Source organism: Mustela erminea, chromosome 20 (assembly GCF_009829155.1).
Source record: "Mustela erminea isolate mMusErm1 chromosome 20, mMusErm1.Pri, whole genome shotgun sequence".
NCBI lineage: Eukaryota > Metazoa > Chordata > Mammalia > Carnivora > Mustelidae > Mustela > Mustela erminea.
This window is the reverse complement of record NC_045633.1, coordinates 1,020,729-1,038,275: the sequence shown is the minus strand read 5'-3', so window position 1 is coordinate 1,038,275 and position 17,547 is coordinate 1,020,729. Positions and strand designations below refer to the sequence as shown.

At 59.5% G+C, this 17,547-nt stretch overlaps 3 protein-coding genes across 4 annotated transcripts; 1 reads left to right on the top strand and 2 right to left on the bottom strand.

Annotated features, from left to right (window-relative positions):
* Positions 1-1,148: 1,148 nt before the first annotated feature.
* On the bottom strand, positions 1,149-3,516 carry CD2BP2 (CD2 cytoplasmic tail binding protein 2). Its single transcript, XM_032327854.1, has 7 exons — positions 3,423-3,516; positions 2,835-3,038; positions 2,497-2,632; positions 2,218-2,375; positions 1,667-2,105; positions 1,478-1,584; positions 1,149-1,397 (listed from the first exon to the last, which is right to left on the bottom strand). The coding sequence occupies exons 2-7, from the start codon at positions 2,910-2,912 to the stop codon at positions 1,287-1,289; spliced, it is 1,029 nt and encodes a 342-aa protein (XP_032183745.1). The 5' UTR covers positions 2,913-3,038; positions 3,423-3,516; the 3' UTR covers positions 1,149-1,286.
* Positions 3,517-3,607: 91 nt separating this feature from the next.
* On the top strand, positions 3,608-5,254 carry LOC116580959 (sesquipedalian-1-like). Its single transcript, XM_032327880.1, has 2 exons — positions 3,608-4,223; positions 4,443-5,254. Exon 2 carries the CDS (start codon positions 4,467-4,469, stop codon positions 5,082-5,084), a length of 618 nt encoding a protein of 205 aa, XP_032183771.1. The 5' UTR covers positions 3,608-4,223; positions 4,443-4,466; the 3' UTR covers positions 5,085-5,254.
* On the bottom strand, positions 5,245-15,678 carry TBC1D10B (TBC1 domain family member 10B). Of its 2 annotated transcripts, XM_032327836.1 has the most exons (9): positions 14,590-15,677; positions 11,400-11,499; positions 10,996-11,103; positions 10,801-10,907; positions 7,737-7,851; positions 7,546-7,611; positions 7,189-7,378; positions 6,718-6,872; positions 5,245-6,616 (listed from the first exon to the last, which is right to left on the bottom strand). In XM_032327836.1, exons 1-9 carry the CDS (start codon positions 15,564-15,566, stop codon positions 5,972-5,974), a joined length of 2,463 nt encoding a protein of 820 aa, XP_032183727.1. In that variant the 5' UTR covers positions 15,567-15,677; the 3' UTR covers positions 5,245-5,971. The 2 variants fall into 2 exon arrangements, with proteins under 2 accessions (XP_032183727.1, XP_032183728.1); XM_032327837.1 differs by lacking the exon at positions 7,546-7,611 and having other exon boundaries at positions 14,590-15,678.
* Between the last annotated feature and the right edge of the window lie 1,869 nt (positions 15,679-17,547).

The window sequence follows — 17,547 nt, the reverse complement described above, 5'->3', positions numbered from 1 at the left end:
TCTTTTGCTTTTCACTTCTGAACGTTTCTGAAATCAAGACGCACCTTTTAATCAATGACATCACATAAAGGTAACTGGCAGGGGTTTCTCTCTTACGACTTACCGCAGGCAAAGGCATCTTGGAGTCAATGAACACCAAGTCTGGGCCGGCACTAGCGTGGACCCCGTTATTAGAGAAGCTGGAGCCCTCACGGGAGCCCCGACTCTCCCCAGGCCGTCCTCGTCTTCCTGCTTCCCAGCCTGGCTCCTTCCACCTGGCGAGTCTGGTGCTTCTCCACCTGTCTGCACACTGGAATCCCCTGGGAGCTTTCAGAAGCCCCCACCACCAAGCCACTACCTAGCCCGATTCATTTGGAATCTGAGGAGTAATCTTACAGCTCCCCCGAGACTCCAATGAACAGGGAAGTTTCAACCTCAGCCGGTGCGAGAAGAGGCACGTGGCAGCACAGGTGAGAGGCTGCGGTGCTGGGTCCAATGACACCTGCTTGTCTCCCTCCCGACCCCACGCCCCGGAATCTCAATTCCTGAAGGGGATCAGCCCCCTAGTTAGCTCAGTTCCCCCAAGGCACTAGCCCCAAACCAGGCACACTTCTGGGAGCCCAGGATATGGAAGCTTCAGGGCCTCAAAAGTGCCACGAAAGGCCTAGGAAAGAAGCCCAGTGGGTCTGGGCCAGCCCCCTGCTTTGCTCTGAGCTCGAGGGAGGCACTGGTCTTTTTTGTGTCCGATCAAGTGTTGGCCCAGTGGCCCTGAGTTCGCCCTTCCTCTGAGGAGCTTGAGACCCCTGGGAGGCCAGTGTGTACCAGGCTTCCTACTCATCCCCAACAAATGTCCTAACCCTTGGAGGCCTAAAATCTTCACTCCTGGCGCTCTACCTTATAATGGCTGCAAACAGACTCGGGGGTTCTAAAAGCCGAAGGCCGAAGACCAGCAAGAGAGGAAGCCTGCTCCGAAAATACTGGAAAACAGCATGTGAACAAAGGGGTTTTTTCCGGTGAGCAGAGTCCACTCGCCCCAGGAGCGGTAAACAAAGGTGAGGTGGTTCAGGTGACCAGAAACTCCCAAGAAGGAACTCGGGAAACAGTCATGAGACGAGTCCAAAGGGGCTGCGAAGGGCCTCGGCTTCCGGTCAGCAGCACAGCCAAGGCCCTGATGTACAACGAAAGGCTTTTATTGGAAAAGGAAAATTGACTGAAAAGTGGCCCCCAAATCCTCCCTGCCTGAGGCAGCCGGGGCCTCCTCCAGAGTCCAGGAAAGAAGGGGACACCAAACTGGGCCCCTGGCCAGCTCAGGTATAGAGGTCAAAGTCAATGCGTTTGGAGTTGTAGAACTGTCCACCGGGAGGGTCCAGCTTCCGGCAATAAACTCCGTCTGCGAAGTAGCCTTCGTTCACCCAGGTCTGCAGGGAGAGAGCGCAGAGCTGAGAAAGGCCTGACGCGGGTGGCGGGGGTGGGGGGAGCGGAGGAGGAAGGGGCTCACCTGCATCTGGGTGCTGGTGAAGGGGCCGTACAGCTCAGCATCCCCCGTGTTCTCCCATTTGTATTCCCACATGACGTCCACCAGACCATCTCCTGGCGACTCTGCTGCTAAAATAACGGGCAGGGCCATCTGGGCGGCTGGCGCCCTGCTCCCTGCCCCCACCACCCCTCCGCCACCTTCCAGCCTTACCTCCCTTCTGGCTAGGAGTCGGAGTCTCCAGCTCTCCCTCGGCCACTTCGTCAGCAAACATGTCCAGAGAGGGGGGTGGTGTGGGCTCAGCGGGTCCCTGGGTCCGGGACCCCAACCCCTTCAGCCGCATGGCTAACCGTTCCCTTGTCTCCTGATAGACACCAAGGTTGCCCCGGGCCACCATCTGGTCAGCCAACCCAGACAGCCGATCCAGGCGCTGGGGGGAACTAGGCCGCCCAGCCCCCTTGCCGCCCCCTTTGCCGCCTCCTCCTCGGGCCCCCAGACGCCTCAGCGCTCCAGCCACTGTCTCTCTTGGCAACAGCAGCTCCAGAAGGCCCTCCAGGAGAGCCTGGGCGCTCATTGGTGTCTGGCCCAGGCCGTCCTCCTCCTCGGAGTCTGACGGCGGGCGCTGATCAGGTGGCCGCTCCCTGATCTTCACCTAGGATAGGAAAACGGGAGGGGGGGTGTTATCTCCAACAAACCGTGAGCGGGGCCTAAGCCCAGCACTTTCTGCCTCCAGACCCCCAGCCAGGTCAACCCCTGGGCCACACCCAGTCAATGTTGTCCAGCCAGCTGTCCCGGATCTGAGCATCCCGGTTCAGGAAGTAGTTGCCATCGGCATCGAAGTGGCCTTCCTCCATCTCCTCCTGCAGGTTGAAGGGTGTGATCCGCACACCTCCCTCACTGGGGAGTGTGGCTGCTTCCTGACCTGCGCCGAAGACACAGGCGTCCCACGCTGAGCGAGCAGAAGGACAAAAAAGCGCTCCCTGCCCCCCACCCGCTGAAGCCCCTCTGCTCCTCGGTGGCACCAGGGGTTGGGTTGAGCTCACCCTCCACATCCTCTGAAGCCAGGATGTCGTACTTGCTGGGCCGCTCGTCGTCATCCTCCTCCTCGTCGCTGTCCAAGGAGTGCTTGTCTTTGAAGCGGCTCCCAGGACCGCCTGCCCCAGTGCCCGGGTCCGCCAGCTGCGAGAGGAGCCGCGAGTCAGGACGCGCGGGCCACTGGCTCCCCCCCGAGTACTCTAGCGAGGTTTGTCTTCAAAGCCTCAAACTGGAAATCCTCCAGACCCACTTCCCAGGGCGCGACGAAGCCGGGGAAGCCGGCCCTTCCCAGGTGTTCTCGGTCCCTGCCCTCACTCCTCCCCACGCTGCAGCAGCCTGGCCGCACCTTCTTCCTGGGGACCCGGGTGTCGTCGTCGTCGTCCTCATCTCGCACGCCTTGGAAGGTCACTTTCCTCTTCGGCATGACCGCACACAGGGGCTCCCCAAGCGGCGCCCAGGTGAAAGGTGCGGACTAAGGGAGCTGGGAGAGGCCGCTCGGCTCCGAAGGGCGCAGCCAACGAATAATCACCTGCTGCGCATCAGATCCGGCCTGGGGGAGAGGGAGCCCCGCGTCAGCGGCCGAGAGAGAAGCCGGCAGCCCCGAGGCCCCCGGGACTCGCTTTGGTCCGAAAGAGCTGCTGGAGCCTGGCCAGAGGCGGGCGCGCGGAGGGGCTTCCCACGGGCAACCCCCGCCCGTGACGAAAGGACAGAGGCTCCCCCTGCACCCCTCCTGGCCCTCGCAGGCCTGGGGCGACGGAGCCCCGCGGGCTGACACCGCCCCTACACCTCCAGCTCCCTCGGAGCCCGCGGGGCCCGGGCCGCCCCTCCTCCTCCCAACTCCGCGGGGAGACCCCCAACTGTCCGGGGCTCGCCATACACGTCAGAGGGCGGCAGAAGCGTGGGGATTCGCGGAGCCCCACCGGCGCGCGCTCACCTAGGGATCCACGGGAGGCGCAGGGGAAAGAAAAAGAGAGAGGCTTTCGCCAGGGGTACGTCCGGGGCACCGGCCGCCATCACCCGGAAGAGAACTGCGAGGGCGCCGCCATCACCCGGAAGAGAACTGCGAGGGCGCGGCGGGAGCCGGAAGTGGCTTCCCCCGCGGGAGCCGGAAGTGGCTCCCCCCGCGGGAGAGGACTAGCGGGGAAGCGGGCGGAAGTGCGCCCTGAGCGGGGAAGACGGCTCCGCCCTCCCCAGCGTGACGTGAGCCGCGGCGGGCGACAATGGCCACGACGAGGGCCGCCTGAACGCCTAGACCCCGGTCCGACGAGAGGGCCGGCCGGATGCGGTTTCGACTCCCTCCTACAGCTCTTAGAGGCTCTGGGGAGGAATGGGGGCGCCCTCTGCTGAAAGGGGCGCCCGGGGCCGTGCCTGGAGGACCGAAGTGGGACCGTGGGTTTCAGCCCGTTTCCCTTTCCAGGGTTGTCCCCCTTGCCCAGGGCTGGCCCAGAGCTTTGCGCCCCTCGCCATCTCTTTGGGAATCCTGCCTTTCCTCTCAGGGTCCAGCTCTGTCCACTCCCACTCCGAGGTTCGGCCTTGCTCTTCTCCCGGCGGCGGCCCCGGATGGCTCTGGGGGCGCTGGCGGAACTCCGCTCTCTTTAGGACCCAGGGGAAGTCATTGACCCCACGCCTGCCCCCGGGCCAGTTCCTGCCTGGCGAGGTGGGGAGTCGCCGGAAAGGTGGCGGTGGTACCTGTGCCCGGTACTCAGGCCAGACGTCTCTTGTGCCCTGACCTCAGGTAGGCCTGCAAAAGGGCACCAGTGCCTGTCTCAGACCGCAGCCGCAGGTAGACAGGAGCCCAGGCGAGCGGCCCCTGCCCTGTTTGTAAACTGGCCCAAGGGGCAGAGCTGGAGGTGGGAGGTGTGGGTCCCAGTGCCGTGGGGGCAGGACCGCTACCTCTGGAGGACAGCCTTAAATCTCACTGGGCTAGGACCACCTCTCTCCTCTGCCGCCCCAGGGTTTACTCTCAGATCGGATTACCATGAAACTGCACCAGAAGTCCGTGCTCAGTTTCTTCCGCGGCTGCAGAGCACAGGCTCCAGACCGGGAGGGCATTTTGCTAAAGAAGGGAGCCCGAAACACCAGCTATCAACGCCGCTGGTTCATCCTCCGGGGAAACCTCCTCTTCTACCTGGAGAGCCAAGCGGACCACACACCCCTGGGCCTCATTCTCTTGGAAAACTGCCAGGTGGAGCCACGCCTTGGGGCCACAGAACCCCATGCCTTTACCATCCTGACCCCCAGGGTTGAGGGCACAGGGGGGCGGGCCTACAAGCTGGCAGCAGAAAATCAGGAAGAGCTGGGAGCCTGGCTGTGGGCGCTGGCTGGGGCGAGCTGCAGGCAGCTGGTGGCGCTCCTACCCACCCTGGAGGCCCAGTACCGGGAGCTCTGCCAGGCAGCTGGCCAAGAGCCCAGCTCACCCCCAGAGGGCTGTGGCTTCCTAGCCACCCTCAGTACCCCCTCCAGCTTCCAGGAGTTGCACGAGCACTTCGGGAAGCAGATCCGGGTGCTGCAGGTCGTACGTGGAAGGCCCCAGGCCAGTAACAATGGAAGCAACAGATCCCAGGCAGAGGAGGGGCCGGAGCCCAAGAGCTGTTGATGAGGGACTGAAAGATGGACCAAAGGCCAAGAGGTGCCTACCTGCCAAGACCAGCCAACTGCTGCAGTCGACACCCAGATCCCGCTTACTCACTGTTTTCCACCCCCTGTCCAGTCCTTACTCTGCCCCCCATTGTCAAATAACAAAGCAGGAGACAAGCCCAGGTACAACAGCAGGTTCTTTTCTGATTCCTCAAAGCGCCGCACAGGGTGGGAGCAGAGACAGAAGAGAATGTAAACATTGGGTTCCACCCCCTGGAGCTCAAGGGAAGACCCCTTCCCCAGATAGGGGCTGGAGGGGAAACAAGGCGAAAGGTGGGGATCCTGGCGGAGACAAAGCAGGAGAAGCCTGAGAACACACAGGAAGGTGGGTGAAGAGGAAAGAGCCAGGATGGCAGGTGGGGGGGGACGTTTCCTGCTCCAGCGCGTGTCCCTTTAAATAAGTGAGTGCAAGAACACTGGGGAAGAACTCAAGGACAGAAGACAGAGAACACACCCACCCTGGACCCCCCAGGTCCTCTGTACATAATTACAACAGAGATGTCCAGAAGGAGAGCGAGGAGAGCCTTGGCCCCAGGCAGGAAGACGGGACCGGCAGAGCTGAAGAAGGGGAAAAGGAACCCCGCTCCACGCACGGATAAGGGGAGCAACTGGTGTAAGAATCTGGAAACTGCTGATTCCCACTGCCAAGTCACCTCCGAGGTGACAAACGGCCCATCAGGACTGCACCTGGGACGGACCCCAGAGGGAACCGGGGCAGGACTGACAGAGACCCCAGCCGGGCCCAACTGGAGGTGAGGGCTCCAGGCTTGTTCACGGCTGCCCCAGGCCGGGCCTGCTCTTGACCAAGGAAGAGGGAGGCCATGCAGTCCAGCCCTAAGACAGAGGTCAGAAGTAAGCATCCTGCCGGGCCTCAGATGCCGAGGACCTGTCCCCACCATCCTGGGGGGCCGGCGGCCCATCTGCCTTTCGACGCAGCGAGAGCTTCCTGCCTTGGGCCTTCTTCTCCTGCTTCTGGCGCTCCTTCTCCTGCTTCTGTTGCTCCTTCTCCTGCTCTCTTTCCCGCTTCTGGCGCTCCTTCTCCTGCCTCTCCCGTTCCTTCTCCTGCTTCTGCCGCTCCCTCTCCCGTTCCTTCTCCTGCTTCTGCCGCTCCTTCTCCTGCTTTCGAGTCTCCTTGCTGGGACCCAGTGGGGTGCTGTTGCCAGTAGGCGAAGGAAGGGATGGATGCAGTCCCTCAGCGGTGACCACAGGCCCTGGGGCAGGCCCCACACTGGCCCGGCGGGCAGGAGGGGGTGGAGAGGGGGCCCCCCCAGCTGCCCGGGAACCTCGGCTCTTGAGGCCAGGGAGGCTCAGAAGGCTGGAAGAGGGGCCCAGGGGTGGCTGCTGTCGCCGCCGCTCCTCATGGATGGCCCGGGAGCCGTGTAGTCGCCGAGAGGGCCGATACTGCAGCTCGCCCCGGGTTTCCCGCCACTTCTTGAGCTGGGCCGTGTTCTCTCGCTCAATCAGTGCTTCCGTCACCGGGAGGGTGGTCACCTAGACCGAGAAGGATTGGGTAGCAGGATGCAGGGGAAGGGGAAGGGGAGGGTGGGGACAGGCAGAAGCAGGTGCCGTGGCCTTGGGCCACCATGGCCTACCTCGTGCACCAGGAAGTCCTCCTGCATGCACTGCTGGGGCAGGTTGCGCAGCTGCTCCATGGTCTCGTACATGCCCTGACAGGAGCGAAGCTTCTCCACTGAGCCCAGCGTGTGCCTCAGCAGCACGAGGGCCACCCGGAAGATGATCTTGACGCCTGGGAAGGCGGAAAAAGAGAGCACAAGCGATCAGGGCTGGAACCGCAGCCCCCCTATGCCCAGCTTACTGCCGTCCTCACAGATGAGGAAATGGAGGCCCCACGGAGGGAAAGGAGCTGCCTTGGGTTTCAGGTTCCCGGGAGGGAGTAGACTTCGGGCTGATGGCAGAGCCAAGACCAGGCCCCAGTTTCTCCGGCCCCCACACCACATACAGGGAAGCCAAGGCCCTGGCGTACCTCCCGGCAGCATGCCCCTCTCTGGCAGCCACTGTTGAAACCCCAGGCCCTGCCGTGGGCTGAACGGGTGCAGAAGTACCTTCACAGAAGAACATGTCCCAAACACGCAGCACGGACGCCCAGGGCAGGGTGCGGGCGAAGATGCACATGAACCACTCGGTCATGTAGAGCACGGGGTCGATGCGCTGCCGCCGCAGGTGCCGGTGCGCCAGTGGGGAGGCCCGGCGCAACAGCGCAAAAAAGATCTCTCCGTCCAGCTGAATGGCCTCCTGCGGGTGGGAGAAGCCATGAGGGGGTCTACGGGGACCCCCTCAGGGCAGCCCTGCCGCTGGGAGGAGATCCTCACTTCGGGGGGGAGAGGCGCAGGGAGGAGGGACAAATGCGCAGGACAAGGACCTCCCCGCGGCCTGGGGCGCCCGAGCCTTTGCACACTCACCAGCCCTGCGCTGTAGTAGCCGGGGAGGTACTTGTCACAGATCTGCACCAGGCACCAGAAAGCTTGCTGAGGAGGGCAAGAGCAAGCGGGGGAGAGATGGGGCCTGAGAAACGGAGGAGAGTGCTCCCCGGTCGCCGCTGCAGGCCCAGGTCCTCCCGGGCCCTCCCCTCCCAGGACCAGGGGATGCTGACCTCCGCAGGCATATGCATGAGCAGCACGGCGGCCACAGGGGCCTGGGCCTGGCAGTAGCCCTCATCGGGCCGGTAGATGGTGTAGGCCTTCAGGATTCGGTACAGGTCCTGCTGCCTGTGGGTATTGGGGAAGACGATGAGGGCAATCCCAGGGGCTGGGGGGTCTCTGCCCCAAACCAAGCCTGCTCCCCCTGCCCAGCCCCATTCCAGACCCTGCCTAGACCCACTTCCAGATTAACCTCAGAGCTTTGCCACCACATGCCTCCACTGATGCTCCGAGTGCCGCCCATCGAGATGAAGCCAAAGACTCCGACCATAACCAAAGCATTCCAGGCTGCAGCCTCACACCCTGCCTGCACACCCCACCTGCTCCCTACCCGTTCCCCCGCACAGGCTGTGCTCTCTCCCTTCTTCATCTGCCGCCATCGCGTAGACCTTCAAGGTCACCTTCTTGGGGAAGCTTCCACTGCCTGCAGCCATCAGCCCTCCTGTCACACTGTCTGAATGCTTTTAGCACCCCAGGGCAGGGGCTTTCCCAGGGCAGGGCCCGCCTCATCTGCCTCACTGGACTGAATCAGGTCCCCACCACTGTGTCCAGCGGGCCCTGGTTCTTGGAGAAGGCCTGGGGAGCCAGCTGTGCCTCAGACCTTTCTCTGGTCTCTGCAACCAAAAGGATCAAGTCCCTGCCCTCGACCCCGCTCCTCTCTTGAAGGTGCGCCATCACTGCGTCTGGGAATCCATTCTGTCAGCCCCACGTTGGAAAAGAGAGGCCTTCCTCAGTTCCAGTGGCTCATCACCAAATCTCACCTCTTGAATTTCATTCGTGCCTGTTCCTTCAGCCTCCGCAGCCATTCCGTAGCACAAACCCTCATTTCTTACCCAGAAAAACATAAAAATGACCTCTTCTATCCCAAAATGTAGTCACTGAAGTGTGATCTTCATTTGTGCTTTGTTTGCATACCCCCCGCTCTTTTTCATTTAGCATCTTTTCTCCGCTTTGCAACGGCATCCATGAAAGGACCGGTTGGACGCACTAGTTATTCTCTCTAATACCTGTTCCAGTGACACGGAATGCCCACAAGCTCCCAGGCTTCACTCACCTGCCTCCCTGCATGTGTCCCTGTTTCCTCCCCCGTGGCTCTGGGAGAAATGTCTGTGATCCTGGCCAAACACAGCCTTTCCTCTTGGGCGCCGCTGCCCATCCGCTCTCACCTACACGGGCCATCACCCCAGCCAGCTCCCACCTCTCCCGCACCATCAGATTTCCTCTCCCTATTAGATCATTCCCCTTGGCATACCAACATCTGTTATTTCCTCCTGCTTAAAAAAAAAAATGTCTCTTGCCCACCCCCCCCCGCCCCTCCAAACACCACATCATTTCCCTCCTTACCTACTCAGCAACACTTCAGGGTACAGACTCGCTGCCATCAAGCTCTCTCCTCCCGTTCTGCAGTCAGGCTTTAACCCACTGCCCCGCACAAAACGGCTTTTATCAAGGTCACCAATGACCTCCACTGTGCTGAGTCCCGAAGTCAATCTGCAGACTTGACTTGACTTGACTCATCAGCAGGATTTCAAGCAGCTGGACCTGAAACCCCTCTTCAATTTGCTTCCAGAAATCACACTGCCCTGGTTTTCCTTCTACCTCTCCAGTTTGTTTCGAGTCTCCCTCATTGGTTCGTTCTCATCTTCCCATTCCAGAAAATGCTGGAGCTGCAGGGCTCAGTCTTTGAGCTTCCTTTTATATCTACACTTGCTGCTCTGATGATCTCATCCAGTCCTATGGGTGAGATTTAGTCCCATCTGGAAGCTGACAATCTCCAGCTCACCTCCACTTTAAACTTCTGCCCAAGTCCCCGACCTGGATGCGGCAGACGTCCATCCGACTTACTCGGCGTCTCCATCTGGACATCTAATCAGCATTTCAAGCCTCATATTCCATAACTGAGCTCCTGACGTACCCCTCAAACCTCTTTTCCCCCATCTTCCCCATCCACATCAATATATAAAATTCCATTTTTCTTGTTTCTCAGGCCCCAAACCTTCCGAGTCAGCCTGAATTGTACTCTCTCGCTCGCTCCCTCTTACTCCGCATCCAATCCGCTGGCAAACCCTTCTGGCTCTACCTTCAGAATATATACCTTCTCCTCATAGTTCCACGGCTACCATTCTGGTCTATGTATCATGATCTCACTACTGGATTACAGAAATGGCCTCCTAACGGGTCTCTGCTTCTGTCCTTGTCCCCTTATAGTCTATTCTCAGCACAGCAGTCAGAATGATCCTTTTAAAACACAGATCCGATCACTTGTAACTCCAGCTCCATTCTCATTCTCCATTCCCGTTTCTGGTTTTAAACTCCTCTTTCATACTTACCACCATTTCACATGCAACATACTTTTTCTTTGGCTTCCTTATGTATTGTCTATCCCCACTAAAATGTAGTAAGCTGCATAGGGGCAGGAGTTTTTGTCTCCTGTTAACTGCTGTCATCTGTGGCTAGACCAGTGCCTGGCAGACAGCAGGAATTAAGTATCTGCTGAAAAGATGAACCAACTAAAGAAGAAAGTCCACCTGAGAACCACTTAATACCATCTTGCATACTACTAAGGACTGATATATACACATCTCGGGGAAGCCTAGTAGATACAACAGAAGTACAAGTGCCTGGCACGTTTTTAAGGGCCTTTGGTGACCTGGCCCTAAACTGCTTCTCCAGCCTCAGCTCTACCCAACTGCACACCCCAGACAGAGCTTCCAGAAACCCCCAGCCACGACAAACCTGCCCCTGCTCTGCTCCCATCTGTCCTTCAAAACCCAGTGCAAATGCGACCTCTTCGGTATGTTGTTGTGCCCTCCTGTCCCCCCTCCAGCAGCCCCCCAAGATTCCAAGTCAGAATCTTCCTCCCAGGACGTTTCCTTCAGTATGGCCTGACACTCAGCCCGTTAAGCGCCGCCCTCCTACAAGCCCTGGAGAGCAAGAACCACTTCCAACCCAGCCCTGTATCCACTGGAGCCCTCTACCAACGCTTGCTGACTGACGCACGCGGTCCGGCCGTCTTACCCATGCCCCCCTCGAGCAGCAAACATCTCATGGAAAGGGAACTGGCGGTGCAGGTCCTTCTCAATCACATCCAGCCACTTAGGGTCCCCAGGCGCCCGTTCCAGCTCCTGCAATGCGACAGCAGGGATGATCTCAGGATCTGGGGGACTGATGATACCCTTCACACCATGTCACATCCCCATACCCTGGACACACCTCAAACTTGCCAGGGTTCTGCTCCAGGAGTTCCTTGCTATTGGACAGGTACTGCCAGGCCTTGGCTCTGAGGGAAGAGGGGATCCCCTTCCGGCAGCGCAGCTTCACCTAAGACAGAACGGCGGGCAGGGCAGCAGCTCCAGGGGCTGGCAGAGCCTCCAGGCTTTCCCCAGCAGCCCTCGGGCTTCCTGGCACACCCCTCACACATCCCACTGGCTGGACGCCACTGGACCTGGCCTGGCCTTCTATCAGCAAAGCTGCTCCTCCCCCCAGGCCCAAGCACCACCTGCCCCCAGTGTAGTCTAGAGAGCAAGAACTAACACGGCTTCCCCGGAGCACATGAGCCCTCCCGGACCTCTCCACAACCGGCCCCATTGGCCTGCCCACCACTCAGCCTTCCAAACCTTCTGGAAACGCCGTGACAGCCACTTATCCCAGTTACTGAACATCTCCAGCCATTTGAGCTCCCGCTGCCGAGCCACATCTACGGGAATGGAGCTCTCTCTGCAGGATGAAGGGAACACGGAAGGGGTCAGAAGGAGTAGTGTAAAGCAGGGACTGCTGGAAGAACTGAAGCAGGCCACCTCCCCGGTTTCAAATGAGAGACTGGATGCAAAAGCATTTTGTGAGCTACCAAGCCATCAGGACATCTGGCCGCTTAGCCATCCAAGAGCCTTGCTCACCACACAGAAAGGACTTCTCTTTGGAAGGAATCTCTATACAAAGGTTGAGCTCTCATGGTGGATCTCTATACATGCTGGGTGTGTTCAAATCCTGCTTATGGCACATACAAGTTTGGGGGGTAGGATACAGAATATTTAAAAACCACACTTTGCATGAGACCTGGGTCCAGGTTCTAGCTTTACCACTCATTCCTTGTGTGACCTTGGGCAAGTCACCGAATTCTGAGCCTCAATTTCGGCATCTGTAAGGCGGAGGTCATAGGAGGGAGCAAACAGTAAGTGCTCAGTAACAACAATAATTATCCACAAAATAAAATAGAGAACAAATAGATTTCTCTGCTCCTTAGAAGCAACTATGTGAGTTTCCCCCGTCAGACTCTTGCGATCTCCTTGGCCGTCTACAATCCCTCCAGGAATCACCCTCGATTCCCAAGTACAGGAGTTTTCCTCCACAGTTTGCTCACTGCTCTGTCACAGCCTCACACTCAAGATGCCCCATGAGCCTTGAGACAGTTACTTGTAGGAGCCCGCACCACGAGGTGGGTGGAATGGAAGAGCGAGCTTGAGGTTCCAGACAGACCTGAGCTCAAATCCCAGGTCCGTCCACTAGAAGTTGGGGAATCTTGGCAAGTGATAACCTGCGTCTCTTCCTCTTCTATAAAAAATGGATGTCGCCACCTACATCACAAAGTTATGAGAGGATTACTGAGAAACTATATAAAGGACTGGTAAATGGGAGGGCTCATTAAATACTAGTTTCTTTTGTCTTAGGAGCCCCTTAAACACCTCTCATTAATTTCCATCCAAAGTCAGTTCCAAACCCTGCTAAGGATCAGAAGAATAAGATAATATCTTTCCTGCCCTCAAGAAGGTCACAAGCTTGCAAGGCAGATAATTACAATGGAGTATGGGAAAGGCAATGAGAAAAACTGCGCAGAAGAGACACCGACTGGAGTAGGAGCAATGGATACCAGAAACGGCTTCCTGGAGGAGGAGACATCGAGTCATAAGCCATGAAGGACTAAACAGGACATACTAAGGCAAGAAGGGGGAGAAAGGCGTTCCTGGCAGGTGCGGAAGCCGGACTAGGAGGGGAGACTACAGCCCGGCTGTCCGACAGGACCGCAGGACTAAGTACGTGGTAGGCAGTCGTGAGAGAGAAGACCAGAACGGCTGGCAAAGCCAGATACTAAGGAGCCTATCTGCAAAATAAAGCACTTGGGACTTTATCCTGTGTCCAGTGGGGAGCGACAAGCTTTTAGGGTAACATGTACCTCAGTCAGTCTTGCCTCAGAAGTATATTCCTCCAGCCCAGATGATAGATTTTATTTTATTTTTTAAAAGATTTTTATTTATTTGACACAGAGAGAGCATGAGAGAGAGCACAAGCAGGGGGAGCAGCAGGCAGAGGGAGAAGCAGGCTCCTGGCTGAGCAGGGAGCCTGATGTGGGACTCAATCCCAGGACCCTGGGATCATGACCCGAGCTGAAGGCAGATGCTTAACCGACTGAGCCACCCAGGTGCCCTGATGATAGATTTTAGAGGGACAAAATTACAAAGCATTAGAAAGAGCAACCAGCACGGTGCCTAGCACACAAGGGGGGGCTCACTAAAATCCAATTCAGTCCAAGTTCCCTAGGGCAGCACAGTACTGACAAGAAGCCCATCACACAGATCCAGATGTGAGTGGGGTAATTCACTCAACTACTTCCATCCTGTTTCTTCACCTATAAATTGGGTACAACAATGCCTCCTCTGTGCATGGGAAAACACCAAGGTCAAACTTCGGTGCCTTCCTAAGACCATAAATGTTGGTGCTCAAAAATTTTCTATTTTGGGGATTATAAAACATGCTTAGATTATCCTCCCAAGTGCTTCCCCCAACCCCAGGCAGGTGCCCCCCACCCCAACACGCACATACACAACTAAATCCTATTCATTCTTCAGCATTCCCACCAGCCTCCGCGGACTTCTAGTGGGTCCCTTCCCTAGATGCTCAGAAAATCCTGTGATGATCTCTAGGCTAACCCTAACACATACCGAAACCAACTCTTTAAGGATGTGCTTCTCCCTCTGGATGATGAGCACCTTGACACAACTATTTCATCCCTAGCACCCAGCACAGGTCTGGCACCGGGGTGCTCGGGCGGTGCTGGAGGCTGACCGGCCCAGCAGGTGAAGGGCTACAGGAACAACGCGCGGGACCCAGAGAGAGGGAAGGAAGGAGTCAGAGGCGATCACACTCCTCCATCAGGAGTGACTCAGGCCCCTGGAGGGAACTAGGAAAGAGTAAGCCGGGCCGCGGAGATGAGGAAATGAGGAAGAGGCCTCCCCCAACCCCTTTCCTTAAGTAAGAACACAAGACCGCCCTTCTCTGTTGTGCACAAGAGCCCTGCCTTCAGGGTCTCCCCTCCATCCACGACTTCCCCATCAGGCCCCATCAGACCTAGGGCTACGGGGCGGGGAGATGCCTGCATCCCTCCTTTCCCCGCAGGCACCAGCGAGCTGCACCACAACCCTGCCCAGCCAGCTTTCCAGACTATCTGGCCCATAGCTGGACCGGGGATGACCTTAGGTATGGTGTCATTCAACCTTTCACTTTACAGAGAAGGAAACCGAGGCACGGAAATAGGGAAGAGCCAGCTCAAGAGCACCGGACACACCCAAAGCACAGCTCCAACCCCGAACTCCTGGCACCTGGTCTGAAACTCCAACACGCAAGCGCCATGGGAACCTCAGGATGCTCCGGGCTTGAGCGGGAACGCCGCGCACCTCACTCCTCTGCCGGAGCCGCTCCCCTGCAGCCTCAAAGGAGGCCGGGCCGCCAGAGTCTGGGCAAGGCGTGTCATTTCCTCCTCCCCAACCTCTGCTCCCCTGAAGCAGTCCCACTGGACGCCCCCTGGGTACTCACAGACTGCCCGAATACTGGCTGCCCCCGAGGAAGCCATACTTGTCCGTCTTGCGCAGGGCCAGCCCGTTTATCTCCGAATCTGAGCCCATGGAGCTCACATCATCCGCCAAGGACTCCAAGGTCCCAGACATGAGGCTCACAGAGTCCAAGTAGCTCAGAGTGTCCGGGGCCTGCCCTCGAGGCCCAGAGATGCCCGGCCCCAGGCTGGACGTGGAGCCTAGGTCCTGAGAGTTTTCAGCAGGCTCCGGAGCCGGGGTGACCGTCACGACAGCTACCAGAGCCTCACACGTCCCGGACGGGCCGGGGCCAGGCCCTGAGGGGTCCTCTGGAGCCTGTGCGGTGGATGCCGATGTCGCCGCTGCAGCTCCATGTCCACTTGTCACCTGTCCCGCTGTCCCTGCTGCAACCCGCGCAGTCACTCCCGAGGCAGCTGTGGCTCCCGGCTTGGGGGCAAGCGGGGGTTTGGCGATCAGAGCCCCAGGAGCCGTTCTGGAAGGGGTCCGGGCGGGGGTCCCGGTGGGGGTCCCCGGTCCGGGGACGGGGGAGGGTCTAGCCTCTTCCGTCTTCGGAGAGTCAGCCCCCGGGCCCAAAGCCATGGGCGTCTCGGTTCCGGCCACCGCCGCGGGCACCGGGGGTTCTGAGCCGGGGGAGACCGGCGCCCTCGCGGCTTCGGGTGCGGCCTCCAGCGTCAGCACCACTACCGTGCTGCTCGCGGCGGTCGAGGCCGGGGCCGGGGCCGGGGCCGGGGCCGGCGTCGGGGCCGGGGCCGGCGTCTGCGGGGGCTCCGGCGCCCAGGCGGGCCGCGCCTCCCCGGGGGGCACCAGGGTGACCGGGGCCGAAGTGGCCGTGGTCACTGGCGGCCCCGGGGCCACCACCACGATGGGTCCGGCCCGGGAGCCGCGGGGCGGCGGCGAGGGGGCGGCGGGGGCGCCATGACGGCGCGGCGGGGCCACCAGGGGCGCCGGGCCGGTCTCCATGGCCGCGGGCCTACCCTCACATCCCCTCGCCGGGGCGGCCGCAGAAGGCGCCGCCCCTCAGGCCGCCGCGCGCCGCCCGCCGAGGAAGGGGAGAAGGAGAAGGGCGCGGCCCGGCGCGCGGCGGGGACGGGGGCGGCGCGCGGGCCGCCGCCGGGCGCGCGGAGGCGTGGCAGGGGTCCCGGGGCGCCAGGCGCGGGGGTCCCGCTCGCGCCCTCTCACCGCTCGCGCTCGCTCGCGGCCGCCCCCTCCCTCCTGCTTCAGGCGAGCGGCCGACCTCGCGCCTGCGCACATGCCCCGCAGCCGGCTAAGCGGCCAGCGGTTCGGCGTTTCACGCCTGCGCGCGGGCAGTCCCATCGCGCTCCTTTTTTTCCTCCCGCCTCGTCAGAGGGTTTGGACGAATAATAGGAGAGAGGGAACTGGGTTTCTGCCAATGGTTGGAAGGGTGGGTGGGGTTGGCGGTGGGAAGGGGCTGGGTAATTTGGGAAGAGGAAATGGAGGGGAGGGCTAGAAGACCAATGAGAGGGCGAGCGAAGGCAGGAGGAGGCGGAACCAAAGGGGTAACTAATAGAAAAGCGGGAAGCTGAACCTTCTGGCCAATAAAAATGGCTGGAGGGTGAGTGACCGCGGGAGGAGGCGGGAGCTGCGCGAGAAGAGGCGAGCCCGGCCGCTGGAAACAGTAAAACGGGAGCCAATGAAAAGCGGCAGTCGGCGGAGGGCAAGTTGACAGACAGCGGTGAATCTTTGGGCGGTGACAGACAGCAACCGCAGTCAATAGGAAGAGCTGCGGAATTCTTCCCGTCTCCCAAGAAGGTCAAGAAGGAATGACAGCTGGGGGGGCGGGCCAGGTTTGCTTGAATTTGCATCGTCAGCCAATGAGCGTATTCCCTCGCTTAAGCGGCGGAGAGGGAAGATAGACGGCTGTCTCAGCCAATGGCAGCATCCAGAGGGTCGGGGCGCTGCCAGCAGGCGGTGCCGGCCCAGGGACATCGGTGACAACCGGGGACAGGCGCAGGAGGAGGTGACAGTTGGGGACAGCGCCGAGAGCAGGCGGGGGCCGCGGACCTTCGAGCAGCCCTTAGCCAATAAGGGGGCCGTGCTGCTCGGCTTGAGTCCTTCTTGGGGCTGCCATTCTCTTTCTCTCTCCAGTGAGCCAGGTGGGGCTTGAACTCACCCCGGGATGGAGAGCCGCAAGCCCTACCGACTAGCGCCCCCGGGCTCCCATTCTGCATCCAGAGCCGCCTCGCTCTGGCGGTGTGTGAGGTCCCATCAGAGATCCACTGGCCTGATCAAGTACCCTCAACCTTCACGTTGTCTCTAATTTTCCTCTAGGCTCGCAACCAGCCTCAACATTCAAAGCCCAGACGACTATAACCAGAGCCCCCACATCCCCTAAGCGTCCCTTCTCCCTGGATCCTCCGTTTCCTATAGGAATCCCAAGCCCTAAGTTCCTCTCCTCAGCAGCCCCTCCCCAATCTATCTCAGCTCCTCCCCAGAATCCAGGCTCTAATTCCTTGGACCTCATCCTCTCAATGCCCCCCACCCCCACATTGTAGTGGGTATCCTAGACCCCAAACCATGAACTCCTGTATCTGTGTTCTTATTCTTTGGGGGATCTGGGACCCATCAACTCCTCTCCCATCACCGCCACACCTCTTTATACTCTCATTTTCTGCTGAGATGCAGACCCCAATCTCATGAGCCCCCAGACTACCATACATGACAAACACAGAGTCCTGACTTTAGGAGTCCCTCTTCTCTCTGACCCCCATCTCTTTGAGCCTCAGGGTTAGAGGTCCCCAATTTCCATAAAGGGTCCACCTCCTGAAAGTTCAGTCAGGCCTAGCTCCCAATGTCCCAGGTCCTCCTTGGTTTCTGAGTCCTCTTAGGCTACTCACTCCCAACTCAGACCCAGATCCTGTGTATTTCCATTCAGTGTCTGGGTTAGATATACAGCTCCTGATCTGCTTCTCCTCAATTTCCT